The sequence below is a fragment of the Cydia pomonella genome, chromosome 12 (assembly GCF_033807575.1).
Source record: "Cydia pomonella isolate Wapato2018A chromosome 12, ilCydPomo1, whole genome shotgun sequence".
Classification (NCBI taxonomy): domain Eukaryota; kingdom Metazoa; phylum Arthropoda; class Insecta; order Lepidoptera; family Tortricidae; genus Cydia; species Cydia pomonella.
The window spans coordinates 15438253-15455351 of NC_084714.1; the positions used below are offsets into that span (position 1 = coordinate 15438253).

Genomic DNA, 17099 nt, shown 5'->3' on the forward strand with positions numbered 1-17099 from the left:
CGCTAACCCGCTCGTTCGCTCCGTGCACCCGCGCCAGCTAGCGGAGGCCCAAAAAGGTCATTACGATTATGGGCTGCACTGCATAATGTGTAATGTCCTCGATATAAAAAAGCGCAAGATTACTAGTGCATGACCAAAATAATCTTACCTTAACCTAATTATATAAAAACAAAGCACCAAAAATTGTATTTTTAATTTGAAATAACCCCAAATTTTTTTTTTTTTTTTTGCATTGGTGAGAACCTAAAAAAATTTGTCTTTAAATTTAAGTGAATTTGACTGAAATTTTCATTACAAATGAATGTATGCATTTATTTTGCGGTAATAAATGTATATTTGATTATACTAACATACAGTAATCCTATAAAACCAGGCCAGACAGAGACAAGTATGGCTAAATTTATGGCGCAAATTAGCCAGCGTAGACTGCAATAAATTTACATATGAAACTCATAAGGTACCAAAACACTTGGCTTGTAAGGTTGAACTGGATGAGTTATATTGTAGGCGATCACAATAAAAAAAATCATCAGTAGGTTTAACAATACAACCGTATTAGAAAAAAGTAATAACAATAATTGTCAATTTCGGTGATTAAAAATTTTATTTTCGTTGTCTGTTTTTTTTTAAAGTAGGGTGACCTACCTCTAATACATAGGTAGGTAAATACACAATTATTATTATAAAGTGTTAAGAAATAACGAATTAAAAACTCCTTACTGGTGAAGCCTTCAGTCGTAAATAAAACCTTATTTTGTTTCGCAAGCAACGTTCGCAAATCAATACACGTCAAATTGGAAGTAAACATGAATACTTCCAGTTTTGGTTATGGCTCAAACCCGTTAATAACATTTGGTTTTACGGGCTTCGCCCATAGCGCTCCCAAATCATGAATGCACAGTTTATCGAAACCACAAACCCATAAATCCTTTAATCCATCACAAGTTCCCAGGATGATTCCAAACTTCGCAATTTCCTGTATCTGTCATCAAAGCACTCATTGATGTCCAACTTCTCATGACCTTTTATCTGCTTTTAATTGTTTAGAACCATAGACCGTTCACAGTTGGTCAAGCTGTAATGACGAACTATCAGATGAAACAATGGCAATTCCAGTAGGGGCATCCTCTGTGGCGCAACCTAAAGGTAATCACGTGCTTACAGTGCGAGCCATATTGCAATTTCAGAGTCGCTGGCGCATTTTGCTTCGAAACGGAAAGCAATATACGTCCCCTAGGACTTAGGCGTAATATGGACGGGTTATGTCAATGGTTTTGTGAATGAATTGGCGGTAAACGTTTCCTATTACGTAGGTACATATATTTATGAAGAGGAACTTTTCAAATGAAACATGTTTTTTTCGGTGGCAAACACCAGAAGTTGAACATCGTTAATATAATTACCCTTGTCAATTTTGCATTCTTTTACTCTTATATATCTGTTTTCCGAGATGTAAACAATATTCTTGTTATCAATTTTCATTCCTATATTTTTACTTCAACGAGGGACATTTAAAGATATTAAATTAAATGCCATAACGACCCATAAAAAGATTTCACGACAATCCTGGTTTATTGTCAAGCAATTGAAACCCGGTATTCTCGATGGGTAGATACCATTCTTTATCGCAAACTATAAAGATTCAAACGCTCTTAACTGTTTTATGTCAAATACTGTTTTTGTTTTTAAAAAGCCTTTGCCATGTTTTGTGTTTGAATTTATCGTATTTAGGTAGGTACATGCTTCTGGGCCTATTATATATACATATAATAAATATTAGTTTAAGTAGGTCAATATTATTTAGAAACTAAAGGAAATTTTAAATATTCTTAAGGTGCCTATTGAAATAATATACTGTAACTTTAAAATTAAATAAGCTCAAATAAGCATGATGTTTATCACGGGAATAAAAGGGTAGCCTCTGTAATATTACTATGCTTTTATTAGTTGTGGATTATGTAAAATAGGACATGTAAACCTGGAATATTGAAATTCAATATACTTTTATTATCCTTTAAATAAAAATATAGACCTTTAACGATTTTTTTAATCACCCATTTTTATATTTATTTTATTATCTATCCCAGTCTAAAACAAGCTAGTGGTAAATATAAAAAGTCACGAAAAAACCCATTGGTACGAGCCAAGATTTGAACGCGCGACCTCCGGTCAGACCCGCTCGGTCACCACCTATTTTCGGTGAAGGAAAACATCATGAGGAAACCTGCATACAGCTGCGAAAAATGCAAAGGCGTATAAGTTATCCCCAACCTGACATGGGCCTGCGTGGGCACTATAGCCCAAGCCCACTCGCGCATAATATTTATATTATTATATACAAAATATATGCCAAAAATAATACGTACCTACCCACCCACCTTATATGTATATGATTTATACCTGAACAAAACATTCCTAAAAACTCAACCAGTAAATCGCTCAACACTTCGCCGTTTTGCTTTTATTTATGACTGAGCATTAATTGACGATGAAATAAATTCATGGTTTTTTACACCCCGCACCGTTCCAAATGGCCCTCGAGCATGCGAGGGTTACAGCTGTGCATTTACATAGAAGAGTAGTTAGCCTATTCGAAACGTCAAAGGAAAGGAGCGCACTCTGCCGGGGGTTTTAAGCTCGAACAAATAATTCGTTCAGAATTCTCAGTTCTGAAAGTTAAATATGAGAACATAAGTAATAATACTCATCGAACCAATTCTAAAAACCCCAAACATAATTAGGTTGCGTTGTTTTATCACAGACTTCCTATGTCCACCTCTTATCTCCATCATCAGATCAGCTCGATGGTACCATAATATTGCATTGTCACCCGACTTAATGCAAATTTTCAGCTCAATCGGAAACCGGGAAGTGGATCAAATTTCACTTGCAAGATTTGATTACAGACAACGGGACAAGTGAAACTAAATAATGAAAGCTTGTAAATAGGTACAAGTAAATGAACACTTTTTTTAACAAAGCGACCCTTCGCCTTACATTAAGCACAATACTAGGTTTGTACAAAACTATGTTATAAGTCATTTCAAGGATACTCTCTAATTGTTTCTTAAATTAAACAAAACACACACAAAAGTGCGTGACTAAAGTCATTACATTTTCATCCCCCAAAACTTTCGCATGGGAAACAAATGAAAGTATGGGGCTCGGGAGGACGTCTTCTAATTATTCATTAGTTCGTCATTCTTGTTATCTTAAGTAAAGTTTTCTAATTGCCTATCCTCGTGTTGTTCTTGAAAGATTGGATTGGACTTTGTGGATCTAATTGTTTGGTATTTACCTTCCGGCATTTATTATTCGCCATAGAGTTTTAACACTCGACGAATATGGTTCTACACTATTTAAGTTTGGAACAACATAAATAATGACATGAGGTGCATTCTAAGAGCTACTTGCACAATCCCACTAACCCGGGGTTAACCGGTTAAAACTGGAGTTACCATGGTTACCAGTACAATTTGATAACAGTGGAATGGCCCAAGTGGAGCGAAGGGAAATTACCAACACACTGATACTATGATCGTGGTATTCGTAGTGTATTTGTATAAATTATTAATCTAACGCTCCACTCACCGCAATAGATTGCCAAAGTAGAATGACATAATCCGTGACTATCCTTTTACTGACAAAAATACTAAAAGGTGAAGATTTTGTTAATGCACAGCCTAGAAAAATATTGCTGCAACCCTAAAAACAAAATATACTCGTACTCGTACGTTGAGTTTTAATTTGAATACTATACAAGGGACTTCAAAATGGTAATACAAAATATATGATTCTGGTCAGCTATTGACTAATATTGGATTTTATTAAATCATTTCTTAAAATTAGCCTTATTTAACTAACTTTTATTACTAATAAAACAAATAGTTAACATATCATACCTATCTGACATACATAGCACTCGATCTTAGGTAATCTATGTTAAGTAACATTCGAATGGCAATCAGAACGCAACTACAGTTGATATTCCAATGTTATCTTTACTTGTTATCTATTTTAATTTTATTGAAATCATTTAACTGTGGAACAATGTACCGGTACAAAATAGCGACTTAAACAAAATTATGTGTTTAAAATGAGCACCGCTTTCCTGGTAATATAATCGCCTATGATCGTATTTCAATCTAATTCTCAATCTAAATCTAAAAATTCATTCGTCTTCAGAGAATTAAAGTTTAGTAAGCAAGTAGGGTGGGTGTAAGATTGGGCTTTGAGATGTTAATGCTACTAATCCTTTGCATCTAATCTAAGATTTCTCAGGAATCTTGTTATACGGCCCGATTCGAAGAATGATAAGGACACGTTTAAAATCTTAGAAAAATCTTTAAAAGATCGATAACTAATCGACATGTCAAAATTGACGTTTACATATTTCGACTCCGCTGTGATCCCAGTAAGATCTATCTACGATATTTCTAACATCAGAGTGACATTGGTTGCTCGAATCGAGTTGCTTCTGTCAATTATACGACATACAAACGATATCTAAATGAGAACTTATCTAAACCAGAACTTACCGTTATCGTATCTCATTCTTCGAATCGGGCCGATAGTATAGAATTTCTACAAAAACATTTCCCGATAACGTCTGTTAGGAATCCTTGCCAGCTACATGAAGAATTTCTTCATAATACCGCAGCCGCCGCTTTTCAGCTTGGGCGTAGGTACACTGGGACAGTAAACGTTCCCAAGTTTCTTCTTAATATATGGATAATGCTGTTTATTAGCATATTTTATGAGTGTTGGACATTAATAAATTGTTATGGAAAATCATAAAAAAATTGTCATGGGTGTTTTCTATGTATTTAAGTATTTATAAATATTTATATATTATATATATCCTTGTCTACGTACCCACAACACAAGCCTTAATGAGCTTACTGTGGGACGTAGTCAATTTGTGTAATAATGTTATATTATATTTATTTATTAATTGTAATTTTATTTGAGAAGTGGCAATTTTCAATCAATGTCCGTTTTTTTACAAATGATATTATGTTATTCTCTCTATTGGAGAAACAACAGAAGTAATTACAATAATATATAAATATATAATAAGATAAGATAAGTTATACTGTTCATTACACGTGCACCTACCTCATAAAACGCTCTCACTAAGAACTATACATAATATAGATGGTAATGCTACAGTAAACTAAGTTAAACTCAAGCGACAAGTACCCGTACCTTGAGTCACTGACAGTGTCAAAACTGACATATACGCTATCTAGAACGTAATTTAGTTTCTATACATCTCGCTTGCACTTATATGCGAGTACGAGTGAGATTCATAGAAAGTATAGTTTATGGCTGTGCCGAAATGATGGTAGCAACATAGATGGTAATGAAACAAAAACGAATGATGTCAGAATAAGTAACCAAAGAGAAAAGTGTTAACATGAAATAATTTCAACTTATTTTTAAAAAACGAAATCCCTTTTTTTCTAAAATAACAAAATGAAAATGTTCCAAATAGAGTGTCGACAAACTAATTGACAATTTGATCAGATCATTGCCAAATATCTAAGAAAGCCTTACGGGCAATAAAAACGGGGCCAGTACAGCGGTGTCACGCACACGAATTCGAGCCAATCGTGCAGTCTAATGCCACAACGCGATTGGTTGATGAGTTCGCATCACGCGCGCGATTGGTCGCAACCAGTTGCGTTAGACTGCACGATTGGCTCGAATACGTGAGTGACACCGCTGAACTAGCACCATTCTTAGTGCCCGTAACGCCCGTCCTTAGATATATCAATGGATCAGATATTTAATAAGTTTCAATTAATCTCATCGACATATCTATACAATTAAATTACTAATTTTAGATTTATGGTGCAAAATGTGACACTCGAGAACAATTAAGAACTTTCCCCTTAACAATCTAGTACCTCCTCTAAACTAGTATCTCCTAATTTCATCGGTAACGTCACAATCTTACAATCATATAAACCGCTTTTCTTGTGATATTCATAAATCTAAATCTTTTATATACCCCTTTATAATTAAAATTTTATCATTTTATCGACATATACACGCATGACAATTTTTCTTTACTGTTCGGTATGATTTCATCTGTCAATCTCATGTCAATCTAGTCCGCCTTATTTTATGGCGGCGAGTTTTCAGTAGGTAATTTGCTCTAGCAATAATAAATACGCTTCAATACAGTTTATCTTTATGCTATCCGTAATTTGCGGTTTTGAATGCATCATTGAGGTTTGATATGTGTGTAGATAAAGTAATATAAATAAATGTCTACCTATGTCTATGTTTGCGTAACAACCCTCGTTTATAGTATTTCTCTAAAGCGTAATTTTGTAGAAAAATCTCTCATCGTACGACAGCAAGTAAAAACATTGCATAATACAGTAAAGGTGACACGTGCAATATCCAGGAGCTCGTGCACACCCGCTGCATATAAACAAACTTGTGTCATGACACGACTAATAAGCCTCTTGCCTGATAAACTTCCAGAATAGCCGCCATTTGTTCAAAGTTCCGTTTAGTGATACTGCACGTCCAATTAATATCACTGTCTTGTCTCTAGTGGTTGCTTAGGACTTTTCCCGCTCTTCTCATAGACTTAAGGACATGTTTTGATAGCAAAATTGTGGCGGTTAGGGCAACTATCTTATAAGTAGTTAGCGTTGCGGGTGCGTGATTTGCCTGGTATATAATGTTGATAAAGTTCGTCAACCAACTTTGAAAAGTTGCGCTTTGATAAAGGCTACTTGAATTCACTAGATTATTAAACGACTTTTAAAAGTACCTGGGTATTCAAAATATAAGTTTAAAAAAATAATATAGCGGTGTACCTTTTTTGTGTTTTATAGAGAAATTATTTTTAAAATAATACCTTTTTTGAAAGATATTATTTTAGCGCTCAAAATAATTTCTCTCTTCAAAGATACCCAGTCAACCGCAGCAGAGGAAGAAAATAGGTAACAGCCGTAAAATGTTTTCGTACAGCCAAAGACAAATATATAATTAAAACTGCCTCCATGAAATAGCTTTTCCTCAATGATTATAAAATAAGGCCACTTATGTAAGTCTCCGACTCATACATATGTTCAATCGATGCTTTGACGTTCCCTGCGCTTTCTCTTCTGTAACACAATCTGGACTTGAAATAAATAAAAACAGATGACATAAATGCTAACCGGAGACAACGAGGGTGCGGAGTGTTAGGGTCGAGTGCGGGCGTACATAAGCTGCGGAGACTGCTTGCCATCAGGCGGGCCGTATGCTTGTTTTTAGTATTTAAAAAAATCTTACAAAATAAACCAAACGGAGACTTTGCTGAAATCACGATACAATATAATGGCGAGGCTAGTATTCTTTCGTAGTAAAAATTATTAGTCTCTGGTCCGACGGTATTTTCCGTATTGTTTTGCATCTCGAATGCAGGAGTAGGTACCGCGTAAATTGTAAGAAACATTTTATTCTAAAAGAAGAGGAAACCAATTTTGTTCTTATGTATTTTGAGCAATGTTTCTTTGCATTTGTGGTTTGAATTGCCTTTGCTATGTGTACTTTTTTAATACATTTAGGGGGGTATTTTATTCGATTAAGGTAAGTATCGCAAAGGTGTGTTTCTAAATTTTAATCTTTCGTTTGCCTCTTTAAGACATTTTTAGTTATTCAATATATAAAATAAACTACCTATATAATATTTTTTCTGGATAAATGTAAAAGATTCGATGGGTAGATTTACGCTTTCTGACGTAAACCAGTGAGAATTTACCTTACAGAATTTAATCACAATAAAAATATTTGCTGTTCATTTCTATGAAATTGTGTATCATCAAAGCTACTATTTTGAGTTAATTGCCATAATTGGTTTTCTTTAGTAAAGGCATACTATATACCCAAGCAAATATCCCGACTATTAGATTTAATTAATTTATAGGCCTTTGGTGTAGCGGTTTCGACGAAAATATGCCGGCATCAATTTATGAGTACCAAACTAATTGACTTCAATAAATTCAAACGTTGTATTACTATTAAAATTCCTAGTAAATGTTATAGTGTAAATATGCGGTAAGAAAGATGTTCTCTCATTTAATTTATGTGCTTCATGTTCGGTTTCTTTTTTCTCAAGGTGGACATGTAATATAGAGGTTATTGTAATGGCCTCCTGGCATAGTCGTCGTTAGTGGTGTCTGATGATGACGATGACGAATCCTGCTATAAAATAATAAATAATAATGGGTGTTTTATCGCAAATATTTGTTCCTGAGTTATGGAGGTTTTGTATGTAGGTATATAAGTATTTATATATAACTATATATTATATATATCGTCATCTAATACCCACAACACAAGATTTACTGAGCTTACTGTGGGACTAGGATCTGGGACCCGCCAAGACGAGCCAAGCGAAGCGCAAGGGCACTAACTACATTTTCTCGAAACGTTTCGTCGTTTTTCTTGAACCCTCATAACTTGGGTTTGGATTATATCAGATGAACAAAATTCTCGGGATATGATAACATTGACATCACTATTGAGTGGACTTATTAAACATAGAAAGTTTCAATTACATAGCTCTTATACTTAAGATTAAATTGATATAAAAAAAAATACAGATTTCGTCACTGACTCACTCACTCTCTGATGGTCATCAAAACTTGGGTGCTTCTTAAAGTCCTAGAAGAACAACATTAGAATAAAGATTATTGCAATTATACAAAAAAAATGTTTGGTGCTAATTGACGTCGCACACCAATATGGTGGATATATTTGTATGTGTATGTAAAACTAGCTAGATTTCATTTGTATCATTTCAACGTATAATTTTTCCGTCGCGTAGCAACGCGGTCATCAATAGCTTGGACACGAAAAGATAAAGAGAAGTAATCGCGTATCTCTTCGCTTCCATGTATTATTAAGATGGCTTCCATGCCTGCCATAACCGGAAACAGGCAGTCCTAGAGTCAAAACTTACGTCCGGCAGTGTATTTCCCCGCCGGATGCTAATGGCGGGAGCCATTAATGCGTTATCACTTCCGCGAGCACGGGCTTGCGCGACTGCACCATTAATTTTACACCCGAATTAGTGGCATAGTCACTCTGATAATTTTGGACATGTCTGAATAAATCTGAAAAAGATAGATAGGTTTAAAGTTGAAGAAAATACAATCAATGTTACGCATGGTTTATTTTTCAACACCTGTTGCTGTTTTTGCAAGTCAGTATAATATAAAAGTAATGTTTCATTTATCACACACATCACACATTTTTTTTTCACATTAAAACGTTAAACAACATGCTTTTTTACTTAATTTTGTTACAAGAATTACTACAACCTAAGGTCTATCTGTCCCCTTCACGCTTAAACTGCTGAACCGATAAATAAAATTTGGTATGGAAATAGATTGAGTCCCGGAAAAGGACATAAGATAGGTTTTACCCCGGAAATCAACCCTTTCGCTCAAGATTTCTTCTTCTTCTAAATACAAATCCCCAAATGAACACCGTACGCGTCTGCCGGAGATAAAATTGTATACCGTTTTATTAGGCAGGTGTCGGGTTTTTATCCCATAGCCCAGTCTTAAGTCCATCGCTTTCACCCAATAACCTAGTCAATTTCATCAGGTCAACTCCATCAACTCTTAATAGTCCTTACACCATAGCCATCGCCGCCTTTGGGTGTGTTTCATATCTGAATATTTGACGTACCTTAAAGTTCGAATCGGGCCGACAGTTAAGGGCTAAGGGATCGGTGTACTCTTTACACCTCATCAAAGTGTCAAAAGGGACTCTGCGTGTTGGTTTTGGCTCTGCGCTTTGCTCCCAAATGTTCGGAACACCATGGTTCAGTGATGGGTAAAGACATGCAAAAAACAGTAATGAGACCGATGTGATAATTCAAGATCTCGCTAATATCATCTCTTTTGTTAACTTGTTGCAATATTCTATAGGATTATCCACAAATGCGGAATTTGCCTCGTTTGCAATGTTTTCTGCAGATTTCTTTAATATAGTGGCAAAGTCATGAGTATCAGCCATATGTTTGATGTTATCGCATAAAAGCAGGAGTGGACGTCGTATCCTGGAACAAAATATGCATTGATATTTTTTCTTTTTTCATAAATTTCGTTATCCGTTATCGTCCTATGGTTGTAGTAGCTCAACGCTAGCAAACACAACACACAATACGCAATGTTAGGAAGGATATATATAAGGTAACGTTCGAATGTCAACTGCAGTTGCTTTACGTACTGTTAATGCTAGGTAATGTTGTAAATTGACTCGATAATTAAGTTGTTAATTTTTAACAAGCAGAAACGTTTGCGAACGATGCTATTAAGCTTAGAATAAATTTAAAAAGTGGAAAAATTACTGTCTTGGGTAAGACTTGAACTCACGGCCTCTGGATCCAGAGCATCGTTCTCGATCCAGAGGCCGTGAGTTCAAGTCTCACCCAAGATAGTAATTATTTATTCTAAGAATTAAGTTGTTGTGTAAGAAAACGACGGTTGGATGACAACTGCTTTTATCTGGTAGTTCTACTCACAACATCTTCCCTTTTTAAAGATTAAGTACAAACTAATATAAAGATACATAACTTGTATGAAATTTATTTGTTGACCATACATACCCCAATAAATAGGTTTTTTATTATATTAAATAATAATGTGTTTGTATACGATATATACCTAATATATTAAAAATATTGTACTGGAATACTTCGCATTTTTGTCTATTAACTCGATTTATATTCGATAAAAGAATCGATATAAATCAATCAAAAAACGTCGATTTATTATTACCTACGTTTTTGAATCGGTACCCCTAGTGTAACTTTGATCGACATCATAACGTGACGAACGCGTTTGCGTTAAGTCTCATTTTGTATAGGATTTTGAGGTTCCAAAACGTCCCGCTTGGCGCGCTCTTTCGAAATCCAATACAAAATGAGACTAAACGCAAACGCGTACGTCACGTTTGGAAATCGAATTTATTTACACTAGGGGTACTGATCACCGTGGCGATAGCTTTGCACATCGCAAAATCGCTTTCGTGACGTCATCGTAGGCATCAAAAAATTGACACGATCGGGCCCCATACTATTGAGCATGTTTGCGGCGTCTAAGTGGTCTGTGGGTACCAACAGATTTAGAGCGGTACTGAGTAATCCGCTACTTAACGCTACATGTCGACTACGAAAATAATAAGCTTTTTGGTAAGAAAACTGATGTGTGGAGTGAGCACTCCATGCTTACTTATTTCTTTATGCTATAACTTAGATTAACATTTATTTTATTAACCAATTGTTGGGTCAATTTCGTGATACGCACTTAATGCTCCGTTCTTATGTTTTTATTGCCTGTACATGTTCGTACATGTTTGTGACGAATGTCCTTTATCTTTTTTTATCAATTTTGTTTCATGACGAAATAATTTTGTAAACATTATTGAATGGTTGGGCAATCGATACTTATACATTTTTGAGAAATGGAATCGATTATCCGTATTTTCAATAAATCGTTCCATTAGTGCGTACAATTTGAGCGGAGAGGGTAGTTTATCTCTAGAGCGAGAGAGGCTATCTTGCGAGAAACTGTGCTCGCGGAGCACTTGCACTCTTATTAATACCACAGTGATGCTAGCAAAAGGACGTCCATGCAAATATCAACGTGAAGTTGCAGAGGGGAGTAAGTGGCACTTTCTACTTCATTCAGAAACAAACGTATTCACTTAGAATTGGAGTATTTCATTTGACTGCAAAATATGTATTGTTTCTACCAGACAACCTTCATAATTTATTGGTCACAGTCTCATGACCGTCATGGTCACGGTGATACAGTAGTCCTTAACATGCGTTTGATTTTCCACTTTTCACCTTAGTTTATTGGGAGATAGTAAGAGACAGAACATGCAATCATTAAGGAGCATTTCGGTATTTCACAATTTCGAGTTAGTTTATTTTAATACCTACACGATTATTAATGCATCCTAATTAATGTGTTTATTATCCGTATTGACATTCCAGTCCACATTAAATTTGCTGTTTTAAAACTTACATAGATTGATGCTCCATGGTTGGTAAGTGAAATCCCAAAATATCTTGATGTTCTTCCAATGATACAGAAATAAGCCGGAATCCGTTTTCCGAGGATATTATCCGATTGGCCTGTAAACAATTTGAATTTATTATAACTCCTTAAAACGCGTTCAAATTTTTGATCACTTCTAAAGAACTTTAAGGAACTGAATTTTTTAGAGATAAGATATAATAAGATAATTCTTAATTTGATGAACACGGGTTATATATAGATGTTAATATATACAGATTCAGTTCTTTACATGTCTGGCTGGCATTTCAGCATTCAAATATTTATCACAAAAATAAATTATAAATATTAAAGCGAGCTTAGGTATTATAAAATTAGGTCAGTCAATGTTTAGGTAAAATGATCGTTAGGTAATTTAAAAATAGGTGAATCGAGCATAAGTGATTCAACATTAGGTAAATCAATTTTCGGTATTCTAATATATAGGCACCAAAGAAGCAGTACAGATAAATTTTGAAAAAAAAAATGTCAATGTGTGTCAATTTCAAATTACTAAACTAAATTATCTAAAATCATTAATTTTGAAAGGTTGTATTAAATTACTAAAGTCATAGAAACAATTAAAACCGCAGCCAAATAACACTAAATCCTACTTATAGTGTTGTGTTCATGCCGGTGAGTAAGGTTGCCAGAGCTCAACGAGGGTGCGGATTGTTAGGATTGGCAACGCGCATGTGACTCCTTTGGTGTTGCAGGCGTACATAGGCTACGGAGACTGCTTACCATCAGGCGGGCCGTATACATGTTTGCCATCGACGTAGTATAAAAAAAAAATTAAAGCATAGGAAAATTATAAAGTAAACCGCCATATGAGTCACATGTGTGTTGATAAATATTATTTCATTAGAGCTCTGTTCAGTATGGTGATGGTGGGCATCCGAAGACGAAAATAATTATCTGTTTAGCTTTTAAATGTTTTAGTGTAAGAACACTTCTCGATGTGTACTATTGAGCGGCATCGTATTTCAGACTAAGCTCGTTAAATAAAGATAAAAAAATATATATATTTCATAAAATTTCTAAACATTGTTATTCGTATTTTGGATATTACCTCGGTAATGTATATTTTAGGTTTGCCAAGCAGTGTCGGATTCAAATTGTCAGTCAAGTGACGCAAAATGATCGATTCTGAAAATCGGCCGTCTAGCGCCGATAACTGTCCAGCTGTGCCGTCAAATGTGAGAACAACCACGATAACCGCACCGTACTCGGTAAAGTTTTCTTGAAAAACTGTAAAGCAAAATAAATTAAAAAAATACATGCAGCAAACGGGCAAATCTAGTTCAGTTTCTTTATTTGTAAAAAAAATACTACTTAATAAAAAATACATTAAAAAAAAGTTACTACATAAACAATGTACTAGTTTACGTAGTAATTGGAGACGAAGGTTCCAAAATACAGCTTGACCAATATTCATCCAATAATATCTCAACTCATTCTTACTCCTAATACTCCTATGACTGTAACCAACATGTTTATTGTAATATATTTGGCTACTTTGGCGGTCACTACCTGTTTGTTATTGACTTAACGTATGTAATTCATTACTCGTAAATAAAAAAATATTGTTAGGAAGCCTGCATACAGCTAGCATTCGAAATATTTAGCTAATGTAAGGAAATTTGCATGTCTACGACAAAATAGTTCCCATAACCATATCCCGTAACCTATAAAGGGATCCACTGATTACCAATACGCCGGACGATATTGGCTTGTCAGTTATTGGCGACTGTCAGCTTTTGTGAATTAATGACAGGCTGATATCGTCCGGCGAACTGGTAATCAGTGGGCCTTTTTACAGCTATAGATGCAGTCTGCCTGAGTCAGCCCTGGGTAAGTATTTATGTCTAAAATGATAATAAAATGCTGGGCTAGTGTTTTCAGAGAAAGTACCTATAGGACAACAACATTATTTTCTAATAATAGTTTTTTGTAAGTAAATCCTAAATATCCTGAACATTAATTGCCAGCGCGAGCTAAGCGCCTTAGCTAAGTTTGTAGCGAAAAGCCCCTAAAAAGAAAGAACTCGCCTAGCGGATCGCTTGTAGTGAATATGTTAGGTGATGATTCCTGATATTTAACACATTCAATTTCAGTGCCAGGACTGAGCCCGCCTACGGACTGAGTCCGCCTGGTGAGTTGCTGGCAGTGAATGCGTTAACAACAGTATACCTACTTACATTCCTGACATTTATTATCAATTTCATTACAAGTGAGATCGATGTGTGTGTTCACTTCGAACCGAAAACCGGTGAGGGTATCCAGGATTACGTTTATATCTTGAGTCGTCGTTTCTTCTACTCTGCTACTCCCTGGTGGCTCGCTTTTCATTTGCACAAACATCAACAAGGCGTTCTTTTGAAATCTGTAATGTTTAAAATTGTTTACAAAAAATCACAAAGTTCAAAAAAAAGTAAACAAAATTATGATACGAATTTTTCGGCGGCTAAATTCCACTTTTTTATGTGATCTTTTTCTTTACCAGGGAATTCTGGCTCTAGTAGTTATTTTAGAAACACCAGTGAATTCATCTTCACTAGTTTACTTGTATCACTCTCCTGTTAGTTTAATTTCCGGTCAGTTTAATTTCAGGCCTAAACCATCATGTAGAAGGTTTAGGCCTATCATCTCAATAAGGAAGTATAAAACTCTTTTCACCAGTTACATCAATACATTTTTCACAACTGTTCTTGCTACACTTCTTACAGTTTCAAACAAAGACTTATTTACAAAATATGTAAACTGTTATCAAAGTTTTATCATTATCACGGATTCTTATATCGGACTCGTTAGGATTAGATAACGTGCTTGCGTGCACGGACAGACCGTGTTTTGTTGCAAATTGGTCACAGGATATCGGATGTTTACTGCAAATATTTAACTTAAGGAAAATAACTGGCATGGTATAGTCGGTCGATTTCTAATTAGCGCCGAACGGCTAACCCGCCTAATTGTTAAGTAGAACCGCATGTGCCACTACCTACATAAAAATCGGCCAAGTACGAGTCGGACTCGCACAGGAAGGGTTCCGTACCATTATATATAAAAACGGTCACCCATCCAAGTACTGACCCCGCCCGACGTTGCTTAACTTCGGTTATTGGATGAGAACCTCGAGATTGGAAAGAAATATTCATTTTATTCTGTTTTTAGTATTTGTTGTTATAGCAGCAACAAAAATACATAATCTGTAGAAATTTCAACAGACTAACTACCACAGTTAATGAGATACAGCCTGGTGACAGACGGACGGACGGACGGACAGCGGAGTCGCAGTAATAGGGTCCCGTTTGACCCTTTGGGTACGGAACCCTAAAAATGGTCGTATAATTCTAATTGACACCTGCGCGCAGGCTAGTCCAACGCTCAAAAAACCAGTGCAGGTGCAGGCGCTCCGATAGCGTGCCTTTGTTACACCGTTGTTATCTCGAGGACACATTTAAGACTGGGAACACACAAAAAAAAAATATTTCTATTAGTTCATTTTGAATTTTATTGCAATTTTCATAGGAGTTGTAATAAAAAAAACGGTTAAATTGACCGGACCATTTTTATTAGTACCTAGCATGTGCGGTTTTACTTAACAATAGAGAAAGGATTAGCCTTACGGGGCCAGCTACAAATTAAGCCTTACGGCATTAAGTTCGCCTATTGTACAGTGTGTTTTCTTATGTGCAATAAAGATTCCATACTAAAAGGCGTACCAAAATATATCTGTACCTCTCGCGTCGAATGAGTCCCTATCACAATTCACTTTTATATCGAGTAGGTGTTAGGTAAAATGTTTTTAGACATTTTTTGGAAGTTTAGCATATTAATTTTACTAGAAATGTATCAATCAATAAATGCAAAACACATATTTTTTTAAATATTTTTTGAATATTATTGAATTAAATTAAGCCCAATCAAAATTTATTTTAAAGAATTGTCATAAGGTCCATCATTTGACGCAAGTGGTATATTATACATTTAGTAAGTGTATATAACACATGTTGTAAAGTCTCGCTAACCGAGCGAGACTAACATAGAATCCTTGATGAAAAAATATAAGTAATTTACCTGTCTAGCTCATAAGTGTATCTTGCTCTAGTTGTCACTTCAACTGTAGATCCACTTGCTACATCAAGCCTCTCACTATCAATTTCAGATTCACTAGAATCTTCACCTGAGCTATTACCAGACGTGCTGGGTCTATTAAGAACACTCCACCACCCGCTATGATGATCAGGAACAGCACTTGCACCACCAGCTAAAGAACTAGAAACCGACGGAGTTGCTATATTCTTTGCAACAGTTTTAGCTACATTTTTTACTGTTTCAAACCACGACATGGTTTTTAACGTCAATGCTTATGTCTTTATTTTATTAACAATGTAATGTACTTATATAAGGAAGTATATTATAACAATGTTTAAGATAACGTGGTCGTCTGACCGCAGTTTGTCATCAAATGACCACTTATAGCTGAATATTTATTGCAAACGATGGCGCAGGTCTAGCATAGTCTACGCATTAGTAATAAATAAAAATCTAAATAATCAATAAAATAAGCATGTCACATGCTCAATGTCGTTGATATCGGCAGTGTTCTGTGAAATAATAAAATGATTAATGAATAAATGATTAGGTAAATACCGTGAAAATAGCCAAGTTTGCCCGCGTTTTTTTAAATAAAACAAGAATTTCTCAAAAAAAAAAAATGAAATTTTGTGACTTTTTTTGCTCAGCATGTCCATTGTGATCAAACGCATCAGTCAATTTGAGGATTTTTGTTAAATCGTGTTTAAATCCACTTTTTTGACAATTTAGAGGGTGAACAAAGATATCCGGAGTTTTCGCCAATATTGCGCACGTCAATTTGGTATTGCCACGACAAACACAGCTTGTATGATGATGATGCCCAAGATTCACAAAAAGTTTTTGGGCAATCCTACCGTTCTCTGTTAATAATTTAGCGATAATTTTTGAATAAATTGGACGGGCAATGTTGCATAC

General features: G+C 35.2%; 1 protein-coding gene across 1 annotated transcript; it reads right to left on the reverse strand.

Moving 5' to 3' along the window:
- Window positions 1–9165: 9165 nt before the first annotated feature.
- LOC133523706 (uncharacterized) lies at window positions 9166–16567 on the reverse strand. Its single transcript, XM_061859389.1, has 5 exons — window positions 16164–16567; window positions 14285–14469; window positions 13156–13334; window positions 12054–12163; window positions 9166–10078 (listed from the first exon to the last, which is right to left on the reverse strand). The coding sequence occupies exons 1-5, from the start codon at window positions 16433–16435 to the stop codon at window positions 9895–9897; spliced, it is 930 nt and encodes a 309-aa protein (XP_061715373.1). The 5' UTR covers window positions 16436–16567; the 3' UTR covers window positions 9166–9894.
- Window positions 16568–17099: the final 532 nt, after the last annotated feature.

What these genes read in the sequence shown, in the direction of transcription:
- LOC133523706 (XM_061859389.1), bottom strand. Translation starts at nt 16,435, where the DNA reads ATGTCGTGGTTTGAAACAGTAAAAAATGTAGCTAAAACTGTTGCAAAG. An exon ending in TACACTTATGAGCTAGACAG is followed by an intron (nt 14,470 to 16,163) that starts GTAAATTACTTA and finishes TAAACATTACAG; the next exon opens with ATTTCAAAAGAACGCCTTGT. An exon ending in TGATAATAAATGTCAGGAAT is followed by an intron (nt 13,335 to 14,284) that starts GTAAGTAGGTAT and finishes TTTGCTTTACAG; the next exon opens with TTTTTCAAGAAAACTTTACC.